Below are 27,966 nucleotides of genomic sequence, written 5' to 3'. Positions count from 1 at the left end.
GTGAAGACTGCTGATGGAGAATTAATGTCACAGCTTTTGATAAAGCTGGAGGTGAAACAGGGCCGCTGTTGGGCCTTTTTTGTGAAGCAAATAGAGTAATAGGAAGATAATCATCTAATGTATCCATTTAAGAGCAGCCTGATAATTAAAGGAGCTTTCCAAGATATGCTTGGATTTAATTCCTCTTAAGAGTAGGAAAGTTGAGCAATATTCAATTTTTAGAACGATGAGTGAGATCAAAACTCAGTAATAAGAACATAAAAACATAAGCACTGCCTCTGCCGGGTCCGACCAGGGGTCCATCGTGCCCGGCAGTCCGCTCCGCCGGCGGCCCCCCCAGGTCCATGACCTGTAAGTGTTCCCTACCTAACCTAAAATGTCCATACCCTGTTCGCTCAATGTCCTGTAAGGTAAACCTTTATCTGTACCCTGTTATCCCCTTCGCTTCCAGGAAGTCATCCAGTCCCTTTTTGAACCCCAGAATTGTACTCTGTCTTATCACCTCTCCGGGAAGCGCGTTCCAGGTGTCTACCACCCGTTGAGTGAAGAAGAGCTTCCTTGCATTCGTTATGAATCTGTCTCCTCTCAGTTTTTCTGAATGACCTCTTGTTTTTGTTGTCCCTGCTAGTCTAAAGAATCTGCCCCTCTCCACCTTCTCTATGCCTTTCATGATTTTATAAGTCGCTGTCATGTCCCCTCTCAGTCTCTGCTTTTCCAGGTTAAAGAAGTCCCAGCCTGTCCAACCGTTCGGCATATGAAAGGTTCTCCATGCCCTTTATCATCCTCGTTGCTCTCCTCTGGACCCTCTCGAGTATTGCCATGTCCTTCTTGAGGTATGGCGACCAGTATTGGACGCAGTATTCCAGATGTTGAGATAAAAGTTCAGAATTTTAAAATTCGAACAGCAAAACTTGAAATCAATATGGGTTTCCTGTATCAAAAAAGGAGTGAAACTATCCATATTTTTTTCAGACCAAAAAATTATCCTGAGAGCTAGGGTTTGCAGATGCTATAACTTTAGGAGCTTAATGGAGATAACACAAGATAGTATGTTGAAATAATTTAAATAAGAGAGAATTAATATAGTTGAACAACTGGAGCAAAACAATCTCTGAAATAAATAAGAGAAAATAGCTCTTAGTTGTTTGAGCCTGAAAAACACTTCATACCCTTTACTTAAAGCATTTACACTGGACACTTGATTTACTCATTTCTTACTATTCCTCTCAACCAGTGTTGTCCCAATATGTTAACCAATTGGCACTTCAGTCTCCTCTTAGCTATCACTTAGATAGAAGACATCAGGCCTTTTTTAAAATTCCCCATTAGATTGGACTTCACTTACTCCCCACTTAAGGGGAGGGACTAAAGTCTAAGAAACAGGGAGGGGATACAAATACGACAATTGCCCTGGGCCAACAGGCTACAGGGGCCCCCAAATGTGTTTGAAGTTGATAGAGACTTGGGGCCCCCTCCCAAATGTTTGCCCTGGACACAGCATATTTAACATTATCCCTGAAGAGGAGAACTGAACTGTGCTTGCTTTAAATCTGCTTTGGAACAACATCAACATTCCTATTCTCTGCTGTCTGTCTTGATGCATTTGTAATTTTTCCTTTTTCTACCTAGTTTTTATTGTAAACTGCTTTGCTACATCCTGATAGGGTTTGAAAGGCAGTATATCAAAAGTTAAGAACATAAGAATTGCCGCTGCTGGGTCAGACCAGTGGTCCATCATGCCCAGCATCCAGCTTACGTGGCGGCCTCCAGGTCAAAGACCAGTGCTCTAAATGAGTCCAGCCTCACCTGCATACGTCCTAGTTTAGCAGGAACCTGTCTAGCTTAGTCTTGAAACCCTGGAGGGTGTTTTCCCCTACAACAGATTCCGGAAGAGGGTTCCAGCTCTCCACCACTCTGGGTGAAGAAGAACTTCCTTACGTTTGTATGGAATCTATCCCCTTTCAACTTTAGAGAGTGTCCTCTCGTTCTCCCTACCTTGGAGAGTGTGAACAGTCTGTCTTTGTCTACTAAGTCTATTCCTTTCAATATTTTGAATGTTTTGATCATGTCCCCTCTCAGTCTCCTCTTTTCAAGGGAGAAGAGGCCCAGTTTCTCCAATCTTTCACTGTACGGCAACTCCTCCAGCCCCTTAACCATTTTAGTCGCTCTTCTCTGGACCCTTTCGAGTAGAACCGTGTCCTTCAGTACAGCGACCAGTGCTGGACGCAGTACTCCAGGTGAGGGTGCACCATGGATTGGTACAGCGGCATGATAACCTTCTCCAATCTGTTCGTGATCCCCTTCTTTATCATTCCTAGCATTCTGTTTGCCCTTTTCGCTGCCGCAGCACATTGTGCAGACGGCTTCATCGACTTGTCGATCAGAACTCCCAAGTCTCTTTCCTGGGAGGTCTCCAAGTACTGCCCCGGACATCCTGTATTCGTGCATGAGATTTTTGTTACTGACATGCATCACTTTGCACTTATCCACGTTGACCCTCATTTGCCATGTCGATGCCCATTTCTTGAGCTTGATTATATCACTTTGTAGATCTTCGCAATCCCCCTGTGTCTTCACTACTCTGAATAACTTCGTATCATCCGTAAATTTAATCACCTCACTTGTCGTACTTGTCCAGATTGTTTATAAAGATGTTGACTAGCACGGGTCCAAGCACCAAGCCCTGCGGCACCCCGCTGGTGACACTCTTCCAGTCTGAGTCTTGACCATTTACCCCCACTCTCTGTTTCCTATGCTCCAGCCAGTTTTTAATCCATGTGAGTACTTCACCCTTGATTCCATGGCTCGCAATTTTCCGAAGTAGTCGTTCATGTGGAACCTTGTCAAACGCCTTCTGAAAATCTAGATATACAATGTCGACCGGGTCGCCCTTGTTTATCCGTCTGTTTACTCCCTCAAAGAAGTGCAGCAATTTCATCAGGCAAGATCTGCCTTTGCTGAAACTGTGCTGGCTGGTCCTCATTAAACCGTGTCCGTGAAGGTGATCAATGATACGGTCCTTTATCAGCACCTCTACCATCTTTCCCGGTACCGAGGTCAGACTCACCAGTCTGTAATTTCCAGATCTCCCCTCAAACCTTTTTTGAAGATCGGTGTAACATTCGCCACCTTCCAGTCTTCCGGAATCTTTCCTGATTTGATCGACAGATTGGCTATTAGTTGAAGCAGTTTAGCTATAGTCCCTTTCAGTTCCTTGATGACCCTTAGATGGATGCCATCTGGTCCCACGGATTTATCGCTCTTAAGCCTATCAATCTGCCTGCATACCTCTTCTAGACTGACCGTCAACCCTGTCGGTTTCCTTTCTTCGTTTCCAGCATATAGCCTAATGGGTTCTGGTATGCTGTGTATATCCTCTTCGGTAAATACAGACGCAAAAAATGTGTTCAGTTTGTCTGCAATTTCTTTGTCCTCCTTTAGCACTCCCTTTATTCCATGGTCATCAATGGTCCCACCGCTTCCTTCGCAGGTCGTTTCCCCTTAATATATCGAAAGAACGGCTTGAAGTTTTTTGCCTCCTTGGCTATTTTTTCTTCATAGTCTCTTTTGGCCCCTTTTACCGCCTTATGGCACCTGTGTTGATGTTGTTTGTGCTTATTCCAGTTTTTGTCTTGTCTCTGATCGCTTCCTTCACCTCTAAAGTGAGCCACGCCAGTTCTTTGTTCTTTTTCCTCTTGGATCCTTTGTTGATACGCAGTATATATAGATTTTGTGCCTCAGTGACTGTGTCATTAAAAAGGGACTAAGCTTGCTTTAGCGTTTTTACAGTGCTTATCCTCTTCTTAATCTTCTTCCCCACCATGAGTCTTATCCTTTCGTAATTCCCTTTTAGGAAGTTCAACGTTGTAGCCGTCGTTCTGGACCGATGTTTCTCCCCTGCGTCCAGGTTGAAGAAGATCGTATTGTGATAGCTGCTTCCCAGTGTCCCTTCTACTTTTATACCTTGTGCCGGTCCTCGCAGTCCATTTAAAATTAAGTCCAGAATTGCATTTCCTCTTGTATTTTCCTTTACACGTTGTTCCAGGAAGCAATTGCCTACAGCATCCAGGAACTTGGTTTCCCTAGTGCAATTGGAGGTGCCTAGGTTCCAGTCTATCCCTGGATAGTTGAAGTCACCCATGATAACTGCGTTGCCTCCCTTGCAGTTGCGTTTAATCTCGTCTGTCATTTCTCCATCAATTTCTTCGGACTGCCCTGGGGGTCGGTAGTAGATGCCAATCTTCGTTTACAGTCCATTTGTTCCTGGAATTTTGACCCATAGAGACTCTTAACTTACCGTCGGTTGTGGTGTGTTCTCTCCATAAGCACATATAAGCACATAAGCATGGCCTCTGCCGAGTCAGACCATAGGTCCATCATGCCCAGCAGTTCGCTCCCGCGGCGGCCCCCCAGGTCAATGACCTGTAGTGATCTATTACTCAAGAGCATTTTGTCTTGTATAGTAACCCTCTAATTGTACCCCTGGATTCCCTTACCCCTCAGGAATTCGTCCAATCCCTTTTTGAAACCCAAAACCGTACTCTGCTCAATCACCCCCTCTGGAAGCGCATTCCAGGTGTCCACCACCCTCTGGGTGAAGAAGAACTTCCTAGCATTTGTTCTAAACCTATCTCCCTTCAATTTTTTTGAGTGTCCTCTAGTTCTTGTTGCCCCCGCCAGTCTGAAGAATCTGTCTCTCTCTACCTTCACTATACCCTTCATGATCTTATAAGTTTCTATCATATCCCCTCTAAGTCTCCTCTTTTCCAGGGAAAAGAGCCCCAACTTCTCCAGCCTCTCAGCATACGAGAGGTTTTCCATGCCCTTTATCATTTTTGTCGCTCTTCTCTGGACCCTCTCGAGTATCGCCATATCCTTCTTTAGGTACGGCGACCAGTACTGGACGTAGTACTCCAGATGCGGTCGCACCATTGCCCTGTACAGCGGGAGGATAACTTCCTTGGTTCTGGTAGTGATACCTTTTTTGATAATGCCCAACATTCTGTTCGCCTTTTTTGAGGCCGCTGCGCATTGTGCTGCCGGTTTCATTGTTTTATCCACCAAAACCCCCAAGTCCTTTTCTAGGTTGCCTTTTCCCAATGTCATCCCCCCCATCATGTAGTTGTACATCAGGTTCCCTTTCTCTATGTGCATAACTTTACATTTCTCCACATTAAAACTCATCTGCCATTTATCTGCCCACTCAGTTTGTCCAGATCCCTTTGGAGTTTTTTACATTCCTCTACAGATCTAACCTTACCGGAGAGTTTTGTGTCATCCGCAAATTTTATAACTTCACACTTTGTCCCTGTTTCCAAGTCATTAATAAATATATTGAATAGCAGCGGTCCCAGCACTGACCCTTGTGGGACGCCACTTGTGACCCCTTTCCAGTCAGAATAGTGTCCCTTTACTCATACCCTCTGTTTCCTGTTTGCCAACCAGTTTTTGATCCATCTGTGTATGTCCCCTTCCACCCCGTGGTTCCACAGTTTCCTTAGAAGGCGCTCATGAGGTACATTGTCGAAGGCTTTCTGGAAGTCTAGATATACTATATCTATGGGGTCACCTTTGTCCAAATGTCCGCTTATCCCCTCGAAGAAGTGCAGTAGGTTTGTTTGGCAGGATCTTCCAGTACAGAAACCATGCTGGCTTGTTCTCATCAGCTTATTTTTTTCTATGTACTCACTGATACTGTTCTTGATCAATGATTCGGCCATCTTCCCCGGAACTGAGGTCAAGCTGACCGGTCTATAATTCCCCGGGTCGCCTCTGGTTCCTTTCTTGAAGATAGGTATAACATTTGCTATCCTCCAGTCTTCCGGTATTACCCCTGTTTTCAGGGATAGGTTACAAATCTGTTGCAGTAACTCCGCTATTTCGTTTCTAAGTTCTCTTAGTATTCTTGGGTGAATTCCGTCTGGGCCTGGCGATTTGTCAGTTTTTAGCCTATCTATCTGTTTGAGTACGTCTTCGAGGCTTACCTCCATGCACGATAATTTTTCCTCTTGGTCCCCCTTGAAGAATTTTTCCGGTTCTGGAACATTGGATGTGTCCTCTTTTGTGAAGACCGACGAGAAGAACGTGTTTAATCTGTCCGCCACTTCCTTTTCCTCCTTTACCACTCCTTTCCTATCCCCCTCATCCAGGGGTCCCACTTCCTCCCTCGCCGGCTGTTTCCCTTTCACATATCGAAAGAAAGGTTTAAAGTTCCGTGCCTCCTTTGCAAGTTTCTCTTCATATTCTCTCTTTGCTGTTCTGACTACGCGGTGGCATTCTTTTTGGTGCTTTCTGTGCTTTTTCCAATTTTCCTCAGTTTTATCCTTTTTCCATGTCCTGAAGGATTTTTTCTTATCTCCTACCACCTTCTTAACTTCTCTTGTTAACCATGCTGGGTCCTTTGCTTGATTCTTTCTGCCCCCTTTTCTAAATCTATGTATATATCGGCTTTGCGCCTCGTTCACTGTGTCCTTAAAAAGGGTCCAAGCTTGGTCCACCGTCAGTGCCTTTCTGGTGCTGTTCTTGAGTTTTCTCTTTACCATGTGTCTCATGGCATCATAGTTCCCTTTCTTGAAGTTGAACGTTGTTACAGTGGTTCTCCTCCCCTTTGGCATACTTAGTTCCACTTTGAATTGGATCGTGTTGTGGTCATTGTTCCCTAAAGGTCCCGCTACTTCCACTTCTTGGGCAGGTCCTCTCAGCCCATTAAGGATTAAATCCAGAATAGCTGCCCCTCTCGTTGGTTCTTTGACGAGCTGTTCCAAGTAACAGTCCCCTACAGCCTCTAGGAACTCCAATTCCTTTGAACAATTGGAAACTCCATGGCTCCAGTCTATCCCTGGGTAGTTGAAATCTCCCATAACTATGGTGTTTGCGTTTTTACATTCTCGCCTCAACTCAGCTCTCAGTTCTTCATCTATTGCTTCTGTTTGTCCGGGCGGGCGGTAGTACAGCCCCATCTTTATCTCGGTTCCCTTTCTTCCTGGTATTTTAACCCATATTGATTCCAGTTGGTCATTAATTGTTGGTGTGTCCACTCCGATCGATTGAATTGTATCCGTTACATAAAGTGCTATTCCTCCTCCTTTCTGATGTGTCCTGTCTCTTCGGTAGAGCTTGTACCCTGGTAGTGCTGTGTCCCATTTGTTGTCCTCGTTCCACCATGTTTCCGTGATTGCTATGATGTCTAGGTTCTCATCTTTGGCCCTGGTTTCTAGTTCCCCCATTTTGTTTGTCAGGCTTCTTGCATTAGTGTACATACAGTTTAAGTCTCGATGGATTTGTTTTCTTGTTGGTTTCCCTTGCGATCCATTTTCCTTTCCGTCCCCTTCTTGTTCTGCAGACTTTTGTTTATTGTCTCTCTTGTCTTCCTCCTGTGGGGCGTGGTGTGTTTCTTCATTACGTTCATTTTCTTCTTCTTGCCCCTTGTTGACTTCCCCATGTAGTAGATTCCTCCTATCCGTTTCCTGATTTGTCTGGCTCTGCTGGTATTCCATTGCTTGTTTGACGTTGTTGGTGTCTTCCCTGCACTTTCCCCACTCAGTATCCTTTTGGGATACTGTCTTCCGAATCATCAACATCTGGTTGACTGTCGGCTTTCCCCTTCCTCTCAGTTTAAAGCTTGCTCTATTCCTCTCTTGATGTTGCTTGCTAGTAGTCTAGTTCCCGCCGTGCTCAGGTGTAATCCATCTCTCCTGTAGAGCTTGTTCTTGCCCCAGAACGTTGTCCAGTTCCTCACGAATTGAAACCCCTCTTCTTCACACCATCTCCTCAGCCAAGCATTTATTGCTTGTAGTTCCGTCTGCCTCTTCACATCAGCCCTCGGTACTGGTAGGATCTCCGAGAACGCTATCCTCTGTGTCCTCATCTTCAGCTTCCTTCCCAAGATCATGAACTGTTCGGTGAGTGCCTTCCTGCTGTAATCTCTCCTGGCGACATCGTTCGTCCCGACATGGACCATCACTGCCGTCTCTTCCGTCTCTGCTCCCTCCAGGATCCTTTCGATTCTGTCGATGATGTCCCTGGTTCTTGCTCCAGTAGATTCAATTCCCTCTTTGATGTATATGGCAACGCCCCCACCTTTTTGAGCCACTCTGTCTCTGCGGTATATTTTGTATCCTGGTAGCACAGTGCCCCAGATGTTTTCCTCAGTCCACCATGTTTCCGTGATGCCGATGATGTCAATGTTATCTTTTTGTGCCATAGCTCCTAATTCACCCATCTTATTCGTTATGCTCCTTGCGCTCGTGTACATACACTTGAATTTGCGGCCTGTTCTTTTCTTGCATTTCCTTCTCTCTTGTGTCCCTTTTGATCTGTCTTGCCTGTGATTCGGTGAGTCTTCTCCCCTCTATCTTCCTTCACGGTATCCTCTGGTGAGTATTTCCCTCTATCATCCTGCACGGTATTCTCCAGGTATACCGGTTCCCGAACTATCGAGTCTCTCTCTCGGTCAACTGTCGGCTTTCCCCTTCTTTCTAGTTTAAAACTTCTCAACTTCTCTCTGGTTGTTGCTTGGGAACATGCTTGGATGTTGCATGGGAACCAATGAGGAGCCTTGTTCTGAAAGCTTCATTATCTAAGAGCCCCTTTTCCCCCCGAAAGGCAGTGCAGTGTTACTGCATCACAGGTGGTGACCAAAATACTTTTCTCTAGGGTTTGCTGTTCTTTTGATATATTTTATTCACATCCGAGATAACACTGTATATGTGGGAACTTACTTTTTTTTTTTTTTTTTTTTAATGCACAAATGAATTTTATTTTTCTCAAACTTTACATTTCTTTTTTAAATTTTGTTGAAAGCAGCAATATCAACGCTCTGCACATAATCATCAAACTTGGTGATCTCATCCTCAAGCATGTCAGTTCCAACCTTGTCATCCTCCACCGCACACTGTATCTGGAGCTTCCTAATGCCGTAGCCAACAGGAACCAGCTTGGAGGATCCCCAGACCAGACCATCCATCTGAACCGTTCGCACACATTCCTCCACTTTAGCCATGTCTGTCTCATCGTCCCACGGCTTGACATCAAGAAGAATAGACGACTTGGCAATCAGTCCAGGTTTTTTGGATTTCTTCTCTGAATACTGACGCAACCTCTCTTCTCGAATTCTAGCAGCTTCTTCATCTTCCTCTTCATCACTACCAAACAGGTCAATATCATCATCATCTTCATCTTCATCCTCAACAGCAGCAGTTGCGCCAACTACTTCAATTTTCTTTATTGAAGCAGCAGCAATGACCTGGGGCTGAAGGGTCACCGCTACTGCAGGGGCATGCGAGGTAGACGATGTCTCCAGTATCTTCACACGAGTTTCCAGTTTAGAGATTGCTAGCTGAAGATCTTCCACAACTTACAAAACTTTCCTGGCTCTGTTTTCTCCTTTGGTCTAAGTTATGATAGTTGCTCTAGCTTTCTGGAATTGAGAGGAGGCAGGCGATCTCCTGAGAGCAGACACTTGGACATGTACTAGCATAAAGCTTCATTGCTGTTTTTCTTTGTTTTAGGGTGTGGACATTGTAAGAAGATGAAGCCTGAGTATGAGCAAGCTGCTGAGGTGCTCCAGTCCTATGAAGATGTAAGAGCATTATTGTTTTATTTATGTAAAATAATTGAAGCCATAAGTTGTGCAGGTGTTTTGGGGGAAGTGTTGGAATTTTTTTTTTAAAATGTAGAACATAATGGCCGATAAAGACCATATGGCCCATTCAGCTTGCCTATCCATGTTCCCTGTGCAGCTTTTCAGTGCCTACCCTCCCTCTGATATGCCACCGTGCATCCCTGCACCACCTTCAATGGGAGGCTTTCATGCTTCTACTAAAGAAATATTTTCGTAGAATAGCCGGAGCCCATAAAACATTTGCAGTGGAATATTTATCACTTTCTCCTGCACCCTCTTAGTCCTCTGTACCTTTTCACCCTTCCTCCTTGCTCTCGCCATTCCCTCACATCATCCTGTCTGTTCCTCCCCATCCCAGCCTCAGGAGTCCGCTAGTAGCAGTGGATGAAGCTAACATCAGCAGAATGCATTGCTCCATTCATTCATTTTGCTCTTTGAATTGGACCCTTCTAGAGCAGGAGTGGGTAACCACGATCCTTGAGGGCCACCACCCAGTTGGGTTTTTCAAGATTTCCACAATGAATTATGCATGAGATCTATTTACGTACATTGGAAGCAGTACATGCAAATGAATCTCATGCATATTAAGTGGGAATCTTGAAAACCCAACTAGGTTGTGGCCCTCAAGGACTGTGGTTGCTCACCCCACCCCCACCCCCATTCTAGCAGTACCTTCTATCGGATGTATTTGTGGGTGTCACCTTTATTTTTTTTTTTTTTTTCTTAATTCGATTTCTATCCTGTCCTCCCAGGAGCTCGGAAAGGGTTACAAGCCAACATTCACAGAAGTTACATTGGACAGTACGCTTGACAATACAATATAATACTATACAATACAGACACAAAGGGCAAGGCTGTTTGACCAGCTTAAGATCATCACATGCTATCACACCTAAGTCCCACTCCTCTTTCATGTACAAGTGTTTTTCACCCTTAAACTGTACCGTTCTTTCTGTTTCTTGCAGCACAAATGCATAACATTGCATTTCTTGGTATTAAATCTTAGCTGCCAAATTTCAGACCATTTCTCAAGCTTCACTAGGTCCTTCCTCATGTTACTCACACCATCAGGGCTGTCTATTGCAGATTTTGGTATCATCCGCAAAGAGGGCAAATCTCACCAGACAGCTCTTCAGCAATATTGCTTACAAAAAAATGTTAAAAAGAACCAAACCTTGAGGCCCACCACTGGTAACATCCTTTTCCTCAGAGAGATCTCCATTGACCACTACTACCCTCTGTCAACCTTCCACTCAATTGCTTTGGGGTCCATCGCTTTGAGGCCCATCCTGAGGACACTGTTTGTTTGTTTGTTTATTTATTTATTAGACACCTGTGTGGAACACTGTCAAAAGCTTTGCTAAAATCTAAATCCACCACGTCTAGCGCACTCCTTCTGTCCAATTCTGTTTCATCAATACAGTCCTCGTTGTGGCAGATGTTTCTCAGTCTCGCATACGCAGGTGCCGTCCCGACGAGCAAACAGATTGAGGGGGGAGGGGCTGGGGCGTGGTTGGGCAGAACAGGGCGGGGCTGGGGTGGGGCCATGGGTTTGGATTTTCGTATACGAAAATCCGGTAACCCTACTGCTCTTTGGAGTAGGGACTGTCTTGTTTGTGTGATTGTACAGTGCTGCGAGTGTCTGGTAGCGCTATAGAAATAATTAATAGTAGTGCACTTCTCCCTCCGTATTTGCAGTTTCAACAATTGCAGTTTCGATTATTTGAGGGTTTTAGCTTGCTGGCTCCTCCCCCCAAATGATGTCAGGTTGCATAGAGAAATCGCTGATTCCCAGCACTTTCTTCACCGTGTTTTGCCTCTCCTTCAGGAACAGGCCAGGTCTCCCACCATGTTATTCGCGGTTTCACCATATTCATGATGGGTTTTTTTAAAATAGAAAACAGTGAATAGGATATGAAAAAGTTATTCGCGGGACTGTTAATCCCCTATAGTATACGGAGGGAGAAGTGTAGTACCTTGTAACACAGAACCATTTTCACATTGAGAATCAGGATATCTATCTGCAAAGAATGGTGGCAGCTTTGGCAATAAAAGGTTTCATAGCCTTTTTTTTTTTTTTTTTCTTTTATGCGCTGAGATATCTGTTGACAGAAATGAGGGGGGGAGGGGAACCTACCAAAGCCCAGCGTTTTCCTGAACTATCCTGCAAGTGAAATCAGCTAGCTTCTGTTCTCTGTTTTGTTTGCCTACATCTTCAGCTTACCCCACCCGTCTTCCTTCGTCAGAGTTGGAGTTCTGTTTGTAGATCTCCTTGCTTAACTAGCGTAGTTTGGCTTATCCTTCAGAATTGCAATGTGAATCTAGGTCAGTAGTCTCAAACTCAAACCCTTTGCAGGGCCGCATTTTGGATTTGTACGTATTTGGAGGGCCTCAGAAAAAAATAGTTAATGTCTTATTAAAGAAATGACAATTTTGCATGAGGTAAAACTCTTTATAGTTTATAAATCTTTCTTTTTGGCTAAGTCTTAATAATATTATTGTCATTTAGAGCTAAAGAGACCTATGATCAAGAAACTGTTTTATTTTACTTTTGTGATTAGGATAAACATACCGAGGGCCTCAAAATAGTACCTGGCGGGCCGCATGTGGCCCCCGGGCCGCGTGTTTGAGACCACTGATCTAGGTCATGCATTTTGGTTTGAAAGCCTTAGTACAATCTGGTATTTAAAAAAAACCAAAACACCCAGACAAAGAAACAGTAAAAAAAGACTAATAAGCTCTTCTAATCAAGTTGTTTCTGAAATGTACCTATTATTCTGTTTTCATAGTTTGCTAATGGCCAGCAATTAATCTAATTACTAACAAACTTTTCCCTTCTTAGTAAAAAGCCACATTTTCTGACCAATGCCAAATAATTTTGACCTAATCCAACTCCTGATTAGCAGTTCTGGCTGAAATCCCTAAAGGCCTAATAACCCTTAATAAGCTCTACAACAAATTAACTCTGGATTCAGCTGTCTTACACTTATTTAATGTGGCAAGCTTCCTCTAGTTTGTGTAACATACTCGTTTGTGACATACAAGCAATCTACAAAGTATTTAGTGTACTTTAAGGTTAATTTTGCATTTATTTATGTAAAGCACTAATTGACTCCTAATTATAACCTTTGTTCTGGGTTTTTTTTTAAATAAGTTTTATTTTATTGAAAAAATCAGAGAAATAAGCAAAACACACTGTTGTAACATGACTCTTTGTTACAATGCATATAATACTTCAACATATATACAGTACTGCAATCCCCCCAACCTCTCCCCCCACCTCCTCCCCCCCCCCCCCCCCCCCCCCCCCGGTTCTGGAAATAGCGAAAAGAAAACCCGTATAAAACAGTTAAACAGATATCCCCCTCAGTTCACACCAAGCAACATATGGTTGCCACCACAGCTGAAACCTTCTTAGTCTATATTATTTCATAGCCCCCCTGTTTTGCCTATTTCAGGGGCTCTCAGCCCAGTCCTCCAGATATACCAAGCCTGTCAGATTTTTGGAATATCCACAATGAATATGCATGGCAGAGTGCATATAGTGGAGGCAAATTTTATCGCATGCGTATTCATTTTGAATATCTAGAAAACCAGACTGCTTTTATGTGTCCAGAGGACTGTATTAAGAACCCCTGGTTTCTTGTGACGGAGTGGCTGGAGCAAGCTCCAGGTTTCCTTAAAAGCCCTCTTTGGGCCACCTTAAAGGAGGCAGAGTTAGCCTGCCTAGCCAGGAGAGTGGGATTCGGGCAGAGAGGAAGTTAAAACTCCAGAATGGGGACAAAATAAAGAGACCATTAGTAAGGAGTAAGGGGATCCTTCAAGGGTGTTGGGGATGCAGTGTCTAAAGATGGGCCCCAGGGAAATCAGGATCTGCCTTCCACCCATGCCTCCAAGACATTTATTGTATTTTTAGCTCCATAAGACACACTTTTTTTCTCCCAAAAAAGTGAGCAGAAATAAAGGTGCGTCTTATGAAGCAAATATACCCCCCCCCAAAAAAAAACAAAAAAAAACAAAACCCGGCTGTACCTTTAAATGTTGGAGGTCGGTGGACGGCTGCCTGCTGCTTGTCGGGGCGCACAAGCATGCTAATGCCTGGGCCCGGACATTTCCCTAATTGGGCCAGTCGCTGGTGCTTCGCAGGGCTGCTACCTGCTGATTACCGGCACGTCGGGGCCAGCGCACAAGCGCACTGCTGCGTGTGCAGGTGCCACTTCCGAACGGCTGCTCAGCCATCCACCGACCTCCAACATTTAAAGGTACCGCCGGGGGAGGGGGGGCTGGGACGGAATTTAACGGTGCTGGGGGGCTGGAATTGAAATTAAATTTGCTGGGGGATATGTAAAAATGATGATTGGAGATGCTGGGTTTGAATTTAAATGTGCTGGGGATATGTAAAAATTATGATTGGGGGGTGCTAGGTCGGAATTTAAAGGTGATGGGGGTATGTGGGAGATGATTTATGGTACTGGGAGAGGCATGTGGTATGGGGGATGATTTAAGGTACTGGGGGCACCTGGGGGTATAGGGGATGATTTAAGGTACTGGGGGCACGTGGGGGTAAGGGGAATGACTTAAGGTACATGGGGGGATGGGGGATGATTTAGGGTACATGGGGGTGTGGGGCCTGCCTGCTTGCCTGCCTACCTGTCACTAGGCCTACCTGCTCTGTGCCCTGCCCCGGCCTATCACTAGATCACCAGAGGGGGGCAGGGTACAGAGCCTGGCAGGGAGGGGGGACAGGATGCAGAGCCTGGCAGGGAGAATTTAGTTCAGAATGGTTTTTTTTCTTGTTTTCCTCCTCTAAATCTAGGGTGCATCTTATGGAGCGAAAAATACGGTATATAAGATTACAGAAAACTGGTGAGGTAGTGCATTTTTTTCCCTTGGCCGTGCAACTACAAATAGTATTTTTGTTCAAATCTGAGTAACTGTGTGTGTTGAGGCCCCCATGCCTCATTGCCACCCATTCTACCACACTATTTATTTATTTATTTTTCTATGATGTTCTCCCAGGAGAGCTCAGAATGGTTTACATGCCCACAACCTATCTAATGTAGCTGGGGCAATGGGGGGATTAAATGACTTGCTCAGGGTCACAAGGAGCATAAGGACATAAGAATTGCCATCTCCGGATCAGACCCTGGGTCCATCAAGTCCGGTGATCTGCACACGTGGAGGCCCTGGCAGGTCTACCCTGGCATAGTTTTAGTCTCCATATCACTGGATGCTTCTCAAGGGAGATGTGCATCTAATTTACCCTTACCCGTATCACTTTATGCCACTCTCAAGGAGATGTGCATCTAGTTTATCCTTAAATCCTAGAACGGTGATTCTGCAATTACTTCTTCTGGGAGAGCATTCCAGGTGTCAAGTTTTCAAGTTTTATTAGGATTTTATATACCGCCTATCAAGGTTATCTAAGCGGTTTTACAATCAGGTACTCAAGCATTTTCCCTATCTGTCCACCACTCGCTGCGTGAAACAGAACCCACAACCTCAGGGTGCTGAGGCTATAGCTTTAACCACTGTGCCACTCTAGAAATCAAAATGTAGCAAAAGTGATCCAAGTATAGGACAATCAAGCCATTGTGACATCAATGATGAGGTTGGTTCTTAGGCATTGGTGGAATGAGGCATTATGATGTCACAATACCAGCTCTGGTTATCAGAGGCTGAAGCTTTTTACACCATTTATTTATTCAATTTTCTATACTGTTCTCCCAGGGGGGGCTCAGAATGGTTTACATGAATTTATTCAGGTACTCAAGTATTTTTCCCTGTTTGTCCCTGCAGGCTCACAATCTATCTAGAGTTGTCGGGCAAGCAATTTTTAACTAGCAAAGCCCTGAAGATGTCGATCAAATAACTGCTAACATATGATGAAGTGCATTCCACTTGACAACCTTCCCCCTGTAGCACTGATTGGGTGGACATTACAGAGAGTGGGTGGGGCTTCCCCAGGTCCCTGCCTAAACTCAGAGGGGGAACGGGGCTTGTGAAGTTGATGCTTTCTGTGCATGTGTCTCGATCTACAGTGATCCGTGGGATCGCTTGTGGGTGTACTTCCGATCAGATCTTTAGTGAATTGGTCACCCGGCAAGACTCGGCCACGGATCGCCCACAGATCGAATCGGAAAGGTGAGTTTGGTCCTAGCACCTATATAAAACAAACCCTTTTGAGGAGCTAGTATTACTATAAATTACAGTACGATCAAAGAAGTCACCAAGGTAAAGATCCTTGGGATCTTTATAGACCAGAAACTGAGTTACCGTGACCAAATAAATTCACTGATGAGGAACTGTTTCTATAGGCTTAGGCTAATTAGATCATTAGCTACATTTCTGGATGAAGCATCTTTAAATATCTTAATGCACTCCTTAGTCATAGCAAAAATTGACTATTGTAACGCTTTATATAAGGGAATTACTCTTAAAGAAACACGCAGAATACAAATCATACAAAACACGGCAATAAAAATAATCACTAAAAAGAAAAAATTTGATCATGTGACTCCCCTTTTAAAGGAAAAACACTGGCTTCCTGTTAACCAACGAATCACATACAAAATAGCTCTACTTTCTCATAAAATTTTAACAAACAAAGCCCCTGCATTTTTAGAAAAATTTTTAATTCCCTATACTCCTATGAGATCTTTAAGATCAGAAGAGAAATCTCTCCTCCTAATCCCCGTCACTAAGAGTCATTTACTCCAGGAGAGATACGATCTTTTCTGTCACAGCCCCTCAAATCTGGAATTCTCTCCCAGCTAATATAAGGGATGAAAAATCACTTGGCAAATTTAAAAACCTATTAAAAAGTTGGCTTTTTAAGGAAGCTTTTAATTAAGCTATATGCATTATAAATTCCCCCTAGACTTTCTTTTCTTTAGAAAGAGTTATAGGTAAAATCGAGCAGGTAATCTTTTACCCTTCCTTTTGTTTCAAATTCCTACCCTGTTATATTTACTTTATAACTGTATTTAATCCATTTTATTTTTTCCTCATGTTTGGTTGGTATATAGTTCTGTAAATCATTGTCTTAGTAAAATGTTATTCGTTTTTATGTCACCCTAATTTGCAACATTTTTTGTAAATCGCACTGAAGTAAGATTTTGCGATCAAATCAAAATTTTATTAAACTTGAAACTTGAAACATGTGCAATTTGCTTTCACACCCTATGTACAATAACAGTTTCTTAACTAAAGCAGAACTGCTCAAATGCTCATATTCTTAACCAGTAGAATACATTAACAAATTGTTACCAAGTCAGAAATAACCTGAAAATTATCTCAAGCAATAATCCCACCAAATTATCCATTCAAGCCTAATAATTTAAATCAAAAATGTTCTTAGCTCTCGCCTAGAGAATTATATTCTCTTCCCACAACTACAAAGACTTGCCTGCAAAGATTTAGCTGCTCTCATCTCCCCAAGAGATCATCGGATGAGAGTATCTGGGGTTCATAGCTTGCCAAATAGTTAAGTCATATTTCTTTGCAAAGAGAATGCACCTTTTTTTGCTAAATATTTTCTTTTGGTGTGGAGTAATTTTTTTTTGGGTGGGGGGGGTTGTGTAACCAAATGATTTCAGGATAGACACACAGAGCCTTATTTATATATGCCACATTAAAACATTGGTGTTGATTTGTATAGCGCTAAGTGCAATTCTGTAAAAGTTGTGCTTACGTGGCTGAGGGTGTGGCTTGGATTCATCAGAAACGCAGCTATATACACAAGGTTTGCAAACAAAAGGAAAATATTTTATTGTTCTGAGTCAGCGTGTGCACCCCTGTTACTTCAGGCTTCAGCACAAATACACTCTCTCTATTTCTCTCTGACTCTCCTCATAGCGCTCTCTTCCTAGGGCTGGCTCCCAGCCTAGCCTGATTGAATGACTAATAACACCATCTTGGGTCCCTTCTGGACATATGTTAAAAGCAAGGGAGGAAGAGACAGATTGGACGTGGTGGTGGGAGAGGCATGAGGTACAGATGCATGGGGAAGAGAGAGATGAGAGGGAGAAATGTTAGATGTGGTGGTGGTGAAGAGGGAATAGTGGGACGGATGAAGAACAAAAGTAAGTGTAAATCTCCTATCTTTCTTTTTTTTTTCTATTTAAACTACAGTACTTTATATTGAGTTCTATTTCTTTAATGTTTTTATGGACTGTGCACTGTATAGGATCCGAGTTACATACAAATTCAACTTAAGAGCAGTTTAAAAAATGGAACTTGTTCTTAACCCGGGGACTTGCCTGTACTTAACATTTCTATAATGTTACTAGCTCAATCAATCATAGAATCTTCATTGGCCTCTTTGTATCTTGCTGAATTTAGATTTCTGATTCTTGTCACATCCATGACACTGTAATAAGGGGGTGGGAGATCCAGTATCCAATGCATACAGCGTGACCCGATCTATAGCTCTGGTGATGTCTTCCGTGGTGTGTGAATTCCCTCGGGAACGAGCAGATCAGCATGCATTGCCACCATGTTCTGACTCATTCATTAAGGTCCATTTTTATATGTTTCTTGAATGACCGCTTTTCATTCTACGCTGCAGTATGTCGCATGTTCTAAATAATGGATAATTAGTGTGCCAGAGATGGGGGGGGGGGTCATGGATTTCATGTGGCTTTTCATTTCAGTTTTCCTTTTTCCCTGTTCCAGAGACCCGGTGTTCTCGCAGCGGTAGATGCCACTGCCAGCAAGGCATTAGCAGAAAAATTTCACATCTCGGGATTCCCTACACTGAAGTATTTTGAGAATGGAGCAGAAAAGTATACCTTGCCGCACCTCAGAACCCAGAAGAAGATTGTGGACTGGATGCTGAAGTAAGGGCTTTTAATTTGGTCGTGTTGTGTTGCTTTTTTTTTATGCTGGGTTTGATTTTACTCTTCGTGAGCTGACTTGTAGAAGCCAGATTTCCTGGCTTTTCTCCATTAAACAGGAATAAATCCTCAAACCCGTCTCCGTTAAATCACATGCTAGGGAACATTGTTGAAAACTGTAAGGAATGTGCTGTACAGCACTGTTCATGTTATATACTGTAGGTGTTCAGCAAAGAAGAAATGAATCTTATGGAAACTTTGCTTCTCACAAGATAGAATACCTAGTATCTTGCTAAAAAAAAATGTTTGTTCCTTCTCTTATTTCCCCTCTTGTATTGTTGTCACTTTTAACAGTTCTTCCCTTTAAAAAAACAGCATGGTTAGATGAAGTGGCGTACCTAGCATATGTGACACCCGGGGCCCATCATTTTATGACACCCCCCCCCCCCATCTATATGAAAAATATGATTTTTACTAACAATTCACATATCACACAATAAAAGTGTACCTAGGAAAAGGCAGCATCTTAAACATTGCAGTGAGCACTAGAACACCAAAACATACATTGTAAAACTAAACAAGCCAGATCCCGCACAGTCAATTGATCCTGCAGTCAATGGCAACTGAAAACTATGTCCTTTTCATCCACACAGAACAGAGATACACCCTCGCGCAATATGGAATAATCACAAACTAAAAATAGAAATATGTAGACAAAAGTTAAACTGAACCGCCAAGAAACCAGACTCTGCATACAATGCAACACCACAAAAACAGTGACACATGTCCCCTAATACTGTGCAAAATATAAAGACAATAGATGTAAATTTGAAAAAACTGATACATAACAATCACCACTTTACAAAGTAACAAATAAAAATAAAACAAATAATGAGAAATAAGAAAATACCATTTTATTGGACTAATCCATTTTTCAATTAGCTTTCAGAGGCCAAATCTTTCTTCAGAACAGTACAGTATACTACTGTTATGGTATCCTGTCCTGACCCGAGGCAAGAGGTTTAGTCCAAAAAATTGCCTTATTTCTATTTCCTATTTATAAACTTTTATCAATACAGTTACAATACTACTTGATTCTAAGTAAAGCAACAAAAAAAATCTTTCTACCTTTTGTCGTTTCTGCTTTAATCATCTTCTCTTTGCTCTCTTCTTTCCATACAGCGTTTGTCCTCTCTCCCTTCCATGCAACATCTGCCATCTCTTTGCCCCTTCCACCCAGCTTATGCCCTCTCTCTGCCCCTTCCATCTACTGCTCACACTCTCTCTGCCCCTTCCATCTACTGTCCACCCTCTCTCTCTTCCATATGGCATCTTCCCTCTTTCTATGTCCCATCAGTAAACTGTATATCCTGTGTCCCTTCATTTCAGCTTCACCCCCTCTCCATTTTTCTGTCTCTACTCACCTCCCCTATGCTTTGGCATCTCTCTCTTTCTCTTCTCCTTTCCTTCCTTCCTTCCTTCCTTCCCACTCCACATCATGGTCTGGTATCTATCTCCTTCCCTTCCCTCCCCTCATGCCATGGCATCTCTTCCTCCCCCTCCATGGTCTGGTATCTCCTTTCCTTTTTTCCTTTCCCTCCCTCTCATGGACTTGGCATCTCTGGTTCCTCTCCCTTGCCTTCCTCCTTCCCTCTCTCTCCCCAATTGGGTGCTGCAGCAGTAGCATTTCTCTCCCCACCCCCTTCCCTGTGCAGCAGCAGCATTTCTACCTCCCTTCCCAGTGCAACAGCAGCATGTTCCCCCCCCTGCCTGTGCAGCATTTCTCCCCCTCCCTGCCTGTGCAGTATTTCTATCCTCCCCCTTCCCTGTGCAGCAGCAACATTTCTCTTCCCTGCCCAGCATTTCTGGACGGTTCCCCTGCTCAAAGCCGTGGGCGTCTACACCTCACTTGATCTGCGGCTGCGTCGGAAGCCTTCTCTCGGACATCATGACGTCAGAGGGAATGCTTCCGATGCAGCCACGGATCACGCGAGGATCCGATGCCCACAGCTTTGAAGCTGAACAACCGCCAGAGTGAGCAACCGCGGACACCCATGTTTATGCAAGCTGATGTAATTTGGGGGGGAGGAGCCAGCAAACTAAAAAACGTGAATAACTGAAACTGCGAATACAGAGGGAGAAGTGTAATATTCTTAGTCTTATTTACCATCCCTTCTAGATGCGTTAATTGATTAGTGCAGTAATGCACACACTCCACTTCTGACATATTTTCTCAAACCCCTTCCCCCCCCCAAAAAAAAAATAAACACATCATTTTTTAGTGTGAGCATATTTCAAAGTTACCTCAGGACATCTGAGGGCATCCTCACTACTCCATTTTTAGTGTTAGGCATGCATTAGCACTTAATGCAGCTTGGTAAAAGGACACTTAAGTTTATACTTGAAACAGTAGAGGCAGTAAAGAGTTAACTTACCCAACATCACAAGGAGCTGCAGAGAGATTTGAACCAGCTATGCCTGGTTCTCAGCCTGTTGCTCTAACCGTTAGGCCACTCCTCCACTGACACACATTATTAAAGTAGGTGGTACTATGTGAGCCACGCCTCCTCCTGATGTGCCTGCCTTTCAGCTGAAAACAGTTCAGGTTCACACCATTAAATAGTCTCCAGGTTCAATTCTGTACTACCTAAGCACCGCATTGAGATCATCAGTTGATACTGACTATTTTTCTTTCTCCAGTCCTGAAGCGCCCCTTCCTCCTGAACCAGCCTGGGAAGAAAAGCAAACAAGCATCATCCATCTTATTGGTGAAGACTTCCGGGAGTTCTTGAAGAAGAAGAGGCATTCTCTGGTCATGTTTTATGCACCATGTAAGTGGATGCACTCTTTTAATCTTTCACAACTCTCCTTCACTGTGTCATAGCTAAAACAGCCTAGGTCTATGACCCCTTGGACCCGTGTGCTCTAGAATTTCACTTATAGAATACCGACTAAAGGCAGTTACATGGCAACCACCAGTTAGCTTCCATTAACACCAATTATAGCCCGGACTGGTTAAAGCCAATTAGGGGGGGAAATTCATCAATTTGCGCTATTTATATTCCTATGGACATCTGAGTGTTTAGGGGCAAATTCTATAAATGGTGTCCCGATTGTAGGCTGTAGTAGGCGTCCTACCGCTATCTAGCCAGCCAGTCAAGATGCACATTTTTTTTTTTTTTAAACCCCGAGAATCGCCTACATTATAGGCGTTTTTGTGAGCCTAGCTAGGTGCATAGGGCTGCATAAGATTGCTTAAGGCTAGACGTGGGCGTGGTTTCGCCTGGAAGTGGCCATAGGCGGCCCTAGGCATATCCCTAAGGCTGCGATAGGCGCCTGAAATGTAGGCCAGCAAAATGCTCATCTACATTTCAAATAGACGCAGCCGCTGATCCGATTGCGGCAAGGGATATCTTGGGGGGGATTCCGGCAGGATGGACTGGGCATCCCTCCTGCCAGGGGATGTTTTGGGGTGGTGGTGGCAGGAGGAATTGGGTACTCCTCCTGCCGTGGACATTTGGGGATGGCTTTGGGGGTTCCGGCAGGAAGGACTGGGCATCTCTCTTGCCGGTAGTCTTCGCAGGGGAGGGGGTATACGGGACGAATTCTCTGCCGCTAAACTGATCGTGGCAGGGAGATTTCCTTGCTGTGATCAGCTCAGCGGAAACCCGATTCTCTAACTGGCACCTGTAACATAGATGCCAGCTAGAGAATCGTGGTGTTAGGTGGACTTAGGCGTCTGTCCATGAAGATAGATGTGATTCTATATAGAACACCTGTGTGCAATTCTCAAAATCCGCTTAGGAGGCTTCTGAGACCAGGCGTCCTATATAGAATCCAGCCCACTAAATCACTTAGATCTGGATTCTCTGAACGGCGCCGTTATCAGTGGCTGCCAATCTTGTGTCAGTCATGCAATGGTGCCATTTAGAGAATTACACCTCTGGCAAAGGTAGGCACCAGAAATGTAGGACAGGGTTTTCAAGGCCTACATTTTCTGGTGCCTACCTTTGATGTGAATATTTCCTCTGGGGGTGCTTACAGCGCTCAATACCACTTATGGCGTTAGTCACAATCACAGTGGCTTGAGGTTCAATTCCAGTGCCATCTTTTTAGGTGCCTGTAGGAGGCTTAAAAATTTTTTTTTAATACAGTTTTAAATGGCATTTCCCTCTTAGAATATGGGGCTCATAATCGAAAGAGAAAATGTCCAAAAACCAGCCAAATGCGTCCAAGTGCCGATAATAAAAATGGGTTTTGGATGTATTTCTAGACAACCTAGGCCTACATAGTGCCGCTGAGCGACCAAAGCTAAATGGGGTGTTTCGGGAGGAGTGTCGAGGGCAGGAGTTAGGCGGGATGTGGGCCGGCTTAGACTTAAGTTGTACAGCCCATGATCGACAGAACTTGGACGTTGTGACTTAGATGGGTTTAGATTGGACGTCTAAGATAGTCTAAGTCACAAAAAACCACCTAAAGTCACCAGATAACTGAAAACACATAAAACAGACCCCCCACACACACTACCCCAGTGATCACCAACCCCCACCCCATAAAAATATTAATCATTCCTTTAAAATTCAGCCTCCAGACTATCATCACCTGGCCGCCTGGCATAGGAAAGCCTAGTCGTCCAGCACAGAGGCGGCTTAAGTGATCTTGGGGGTGGGTTAGGGACCCATAGAGAGGAGGACCCATGCCCATAAGCTCCTGTAATCACTGCATTGATATTGTAACATGTGCACTGCCCTATACACCCCCACAACCCTTTTTTTTACTGGCATATAAGTGGCTCCTGCAGCCATAAGGGCTATTGAGGTGGTAGATAAGTGGGTCTAGGGGATTCTGGAGGTGGTTTGGGGGGCTCACTGTGACCTATAAGGGAGCTGTAGTGAGAAGAGGCCATGGCACCCTTTTTGTGAAGCTCACAGCAGTGCCCTGTAAGGTACCCCACTATTTAGGTGGCATGTCTGGGTGTTCAATCCATTACTTTGCAAACCTCTCCCACGTCCAACAGGGCTTGTTCTAGGTATTTTTGACTTGGACGAAAAGTTGGAAGGAAATGTGGTATAAAGATGGACGATTTAGTGGCTTGGACGATCAGATTGGCAGGACGTATAATTAGACAATTTTTGAAACAAAAAAAATTTTGGACGTATTTTTCGAAAATGTGTCCTAGGCTGTTTTTTTACTTTGGACGACTTGCAAGTTGGACATAAACGGACTTAGATGTCACTTTCGATTATGCCCCTCCACGGGTCTTAGTGCCTGTTGATGAATTTCCCCCCCCCCCCCCTTTAGCTTCTAATTAATCTGTTAAGTTAAGCAAGCCACTGACCTTAATCTTTAAGTTGCATGCTCTTCATAAATTTGGGCATGCAACTTTGTAGAATTAGGGGGTAAATGCTCTTGGTAGATTGGCCTCTAGCAGTCTCTCTCAGTGTGCCATGGCACAGTGATGTGCTATGATAGATTCCAGAATTTTACTTTATTTTTTAAAACTCCCTTCATAAGTATACATGAGAATAGATCACATGTATGTAGTGTACGCAAGAGTATGTCAATGTTATGAGCGTCTGTGAGCATAAAGATACAACCACCCAGACAAGCATCATTCTTTGATGTGATTGGTCCTTGAAAACTAATGGCATGTAATTTTAGTTTTATTTATATTTTTTATGCAGTAGTTATTCTAACTTGAGCAACAAAGCAATCGAGGCTTTGTTACCATTTGGATCTTCTTATCTTTGAACTTGGATTTTCAGCTCTGAGAAAAATTAAATCGGAAAAAAAGAGAACAACTGGAAATGGTTGATGATGAAATGAGTGTTTGCTTGAGATGCGATTGAGTTCATTTGCACTCAAAAACAAGCACATCCATCGCATTGATTAGCAATTCTATTCTATCCACTTTAGTTTCACCATTGTAATAATTACCCATACATAGCTTAAAGAACTTTAACTCTCAAAATTAATTTGTTTTGTTGGTTTTGCAGTTTTATAATTTTAATTATAATGTGCCGTGCAAAACTTTTGCTCCATTTAATGTGCCAGAGCTATAAAAAAAAGTTTGAGACAAACTGGCCTAAAGGAATGATGACTTCAGGTCATGTTTATATGGTGAGGATGAATTTTAAGAAAATGCTGAAAGCTCAATTATTTGCCAATGCCCTCTTATGCTAAGATATATTTCAGTTGATAATCGCCTTTTAGAATTTTTCTGACATCAATGTACGATTTAAAGCTTGTTTGTACTTCTGAATTGATTGAATTTGTGCTCTATCCCTATTATAACAGGGAGGATTAATGATGTCTTGACATGTCTGTTATATGAGATAATCGGAGGGAAACAAGATTTTATGTATGTGATATGGAAACCGCATAGTTGTATGCGGTATATAAATTTTTTTAATAAATAAATATTTTCTCCTGGCACATTGATCTTGTTGTAAAATTTACAGGCATTTTGAGCTGCTCCATTTCTTGTGTGTAATAAGAGACCACTGATAGTACAAGTCCCTTTCCATGCCAAGGGCTAATAAACCAAAAGCCAGCTATGTTGCAGTTTTAGTTTCATGTGAAAATTCTGTATAAACCTGGCAAGACTGAAGAAAAAAATATTAGAATCGTGTATATAGAATTAGTGTAGTATTTTGCATGTCATATAAAAGTTGAGATACTGGAAAGAGCAATAATGGTAGTAGATCAATCCCCCCTCCTTTCAGCCTCGTTTTCGTTTCCTGGTATCCAGTGTTGATGTCACTTCCTGAAGAAAGGGCATTTTAAGTCCCCGAGACCAGCTGTGGTCGAACCTGCTACGAGGTTTACCATACAAAGGAGTAACCTCAGTCACCAAAAAAACGCTGAACTGCCAGAATCTGCTAGAAAAACCAGCTAAGTGCTTTTTCAGTATCATTGCATTCTTACACGGAGGATGCTGTGATCTCTTCGGAGTTTCACACGATAAACTCTTTTGTTATTAAGCAACTAAATCGCTCCTGTTCTAAATTTGAAAATTTAAAAATTAAATTTGTTTTCGTGCACTTCACGTTTCATTATTTGCACACGGGCGCATCCCATGATGGTGTGCGGCTTCAAGCGAGTCAACCGTCTCGTTTCTTGAGCCACTCAAACAAACGCTGGAACGGTGAAGCTTATGCTTGTTGTCTCACACGGAGGATGAGTTTCACATTATATTATGCATTATTTTTGTTATTGTTAAGGGGACAATTTAGTGCTTCATGTGAAGTCTCTGAATTGATCTATTGGCATTGCTGCTCTTTCCAGTATCTTTTAAGCACCTTTTGCAGCATTTTGAGATTTCTTATTTTAAAGCATGCTTGATGCCAGTGCTGTTTTCTGCACTAATGGTTGGTAAATCTGTGGCACTTTGCGTTGGCTTTTAAAACGAATAAAGAAGAATTGGGAAAAAAAATGCCAGTGATTCTCAGCCCAAGTCCTCAGGACACACTTAGTCAGTCAAGTTTTTGGGATACCCACAATCAATATGCATGGAATAGATATGCATTCAATGTAGGTAGAGCATGCAAATTTATGTTACCTATGTATATTCATTGTGGATACATCCTGAAAGTCTAATTGGCTTTATGCTAAGCTTGAAAATGTTAAGTTTAACAGCAAAAAGCTAAAGAAGTGACTGTAGGACTATGTTCCTAGTGAGACACCTCCAAAACTGAACATAGTACTCTAGGTGGGACCTTACCACTGACTTGTAGAAAAAATTAAAACCTCCTTTCTTCCTCTGGTTCTTCCTCTCTATGCACCACCCTTCTGGCTTTTGGCCTCTGCTCTGTTACATTTTTTTTCAGTACCTTGAGAAATATCACCCTATGGTCCCCCTTCTGGTTTCACCCAGACCCTTCCCAACTTGCCCTAAGCTTTGTGAATGTTTCAACAGGTTCTCGAGTAGCTTTAAATTAAAAATTCAGTATTGCCGAATATACACGTCTCCCTCTGTATTCACGGTTTCAGCACTCGCGGTTTCGCTTATTTACGATTTTTTGGCATGCTGACTCCTCCCCCCCACGAGTAAAGTACTGTACCGATACATAGTTTGGTGCTTCCAAGCTTTCACTCTGAAAATCATTGCTTCCCAGCGTGCACAGAGAAAAAACGCTTCTTCCCAGCATGTTATTCACAATATCAATATATTAACGGTGGCTGTTACAAAAAAACAAACAAACTGCGAATAACACATGAAAAGTTATTCGCGGTTATGTTCCGCCCCAACCACCGCGAATACGGAGGGAGGAGTGTAAAGTTAAGAAACCTGTACAGATGCTGTGCAGCTTGATTTACAGTAGCACTGCAGTCAATATCAGCTGGGGATGCTAAATTTCTGACTGCAGTGAAAGTTAATGAACGAACAACATCATCCTTTGTATCGAGACCGATTTTTCTCTTCCACTCCGTTAATGCACTTTCGGCCGAATTTGATGAATTGTGGCTGTTCGCCCCCTATCCTTCCTCCCTGCCACCCTTGATCCCATGCCCTCTTGGTGCATAAACTCAATAGCTAGACATCGGTGATCAGTAACTATTTCGGTGCAGAAGCAACCCGGGCAAGAACAAAATAGATGCTTGGCATCGCCGTGGGAGCAAATTACTTTCCTCCTGGATTCTTAAGTTCACATTCCAGGTCATTGCTCTTGTGTTGTCAGCTTTATCTTCTCAGCTGTGATTTAGTGGGCTTTGTTTAGTGGAATTTATTGACCCCCCCTTCTTATTGTCATCCTTTAGTTCACTGCAACATCTTTATTTACTTCATCTGGGAGCCACCACCCCCCTCTAGCTCTATCATTGATTGGAACTGAAGATTAAATACAGGCAGATTTCAGCTTGGTTCAAGCTTCAATCCAACTAGTTTGCTCATTGCTCACCACCCAAATCTACATGCATAAGCTGAATCTGTGGAGAGGGGGTGGCAGGAGGGAAGATGTCGCCCCTTGAAGGAAATGTATTTATTTATTTAGCCTGTCCTCCCAAAGGAGCCCAGAACGGGTTACAAGAGTACATTCACAGTATAAGTAAGACAAACTTTGGTGGGAAAAACAAACTTAGTGTACATAGAGGTATAAATTTCAGCTTTTATAGTATAGTCATAACATACAGATTTGAAAATATAGATTTAGTGGGCATAGGGTGTTTTAAAAATTGCAGCATTTTCCGAGAAGACATAGCCTATGGTGGTTTAAATTACATCATTTTCCTAATGGACATAGCCTAGCATAAGGTAAAATAGCTTTGTAGGTTTGTGCGTCATTGAAGTATGGTGGGTTTTTGGTCGGTGGTCCGACGTAAGGGTCAGTCAGGGATGCAGATGTAAGCTAAGGAGCTGGGTTTGTAAAGAGGAAGGTTTTCACAGCCTTCCTGAAGTTCCATAGACTATTTAAAGATCTGTCAGATGGGATGGATGATGTGCCATAATCTGGGTATGAAATGGGAATAAGAGCGTTTCCGGGCTGTTTCAGATGTGAGTGAGCGACC

The 27,966-nt window shown here is 43.2% G+C and overlaps 2 protein-coding genes across 2 annotated transcripts in view; one reads left to right on the top strand and one right to left on the bottom strand.

Annotated features, from left to right (window-relative positions):
- PDIA5 (protein disulfide isomerase family A member 5) overlaps positions 1 to 27,966 on the top strand; it is a 321,624-nt gene that overhangs the window by 246,712 nt on the left and 46,946 nt on the right. Inside the window, exons 12-14 of the mRNA XM_033945534.1 lie at positions 9,510 to 9,580; positions 18,299 to 18,462; positions 21,160 to 21,290. Coding sequence (XP_033801425.1) covers positions 9,510 to 9,580; positions 18,299 to 18,462; positions 21,160 to 21,290 — 366 coding nt within the window. The remainder of the gene's footprint in view (positions 1 to 9,509; positions 9,581 to 18,298; positions 18,463 to 21,159; positions 21,291 to 27,966) is intronic.
- Positions 8,721 to 9,478, bottom strand: LOC117360979 (elongation factor 1-delta-like). The gene is given in 2 exon segments (XM_033945696.1): positions 8,721 to 9,391; positions 9,473 to 9,478. Coding segments are annotated over 2 exon segments (612 nt in total). The 3' UTR covers positions 8,721 to 8,785.

The sequence above is a fragment of the Geotrypetes seraphini genome, chromosome 5 (assembly GCF_902459505.1).
Source record: "Geotrypetes seraphini chromosome 5, aGeoSer1.1, whole genome shotgun sequence".
In the NCBI taxonomy this organism is placed as follows: Eukaryota; Metazoa; Chordata; class Amphibia; order Gymnophiona; family Dermophiidae; genus Geotrypetes; species Geotrypetes seraphini.
Note: the sequence above shows the minus strand (reverse complement) of the source record. Positions and strands in the feature narration are given on the sequence as shown.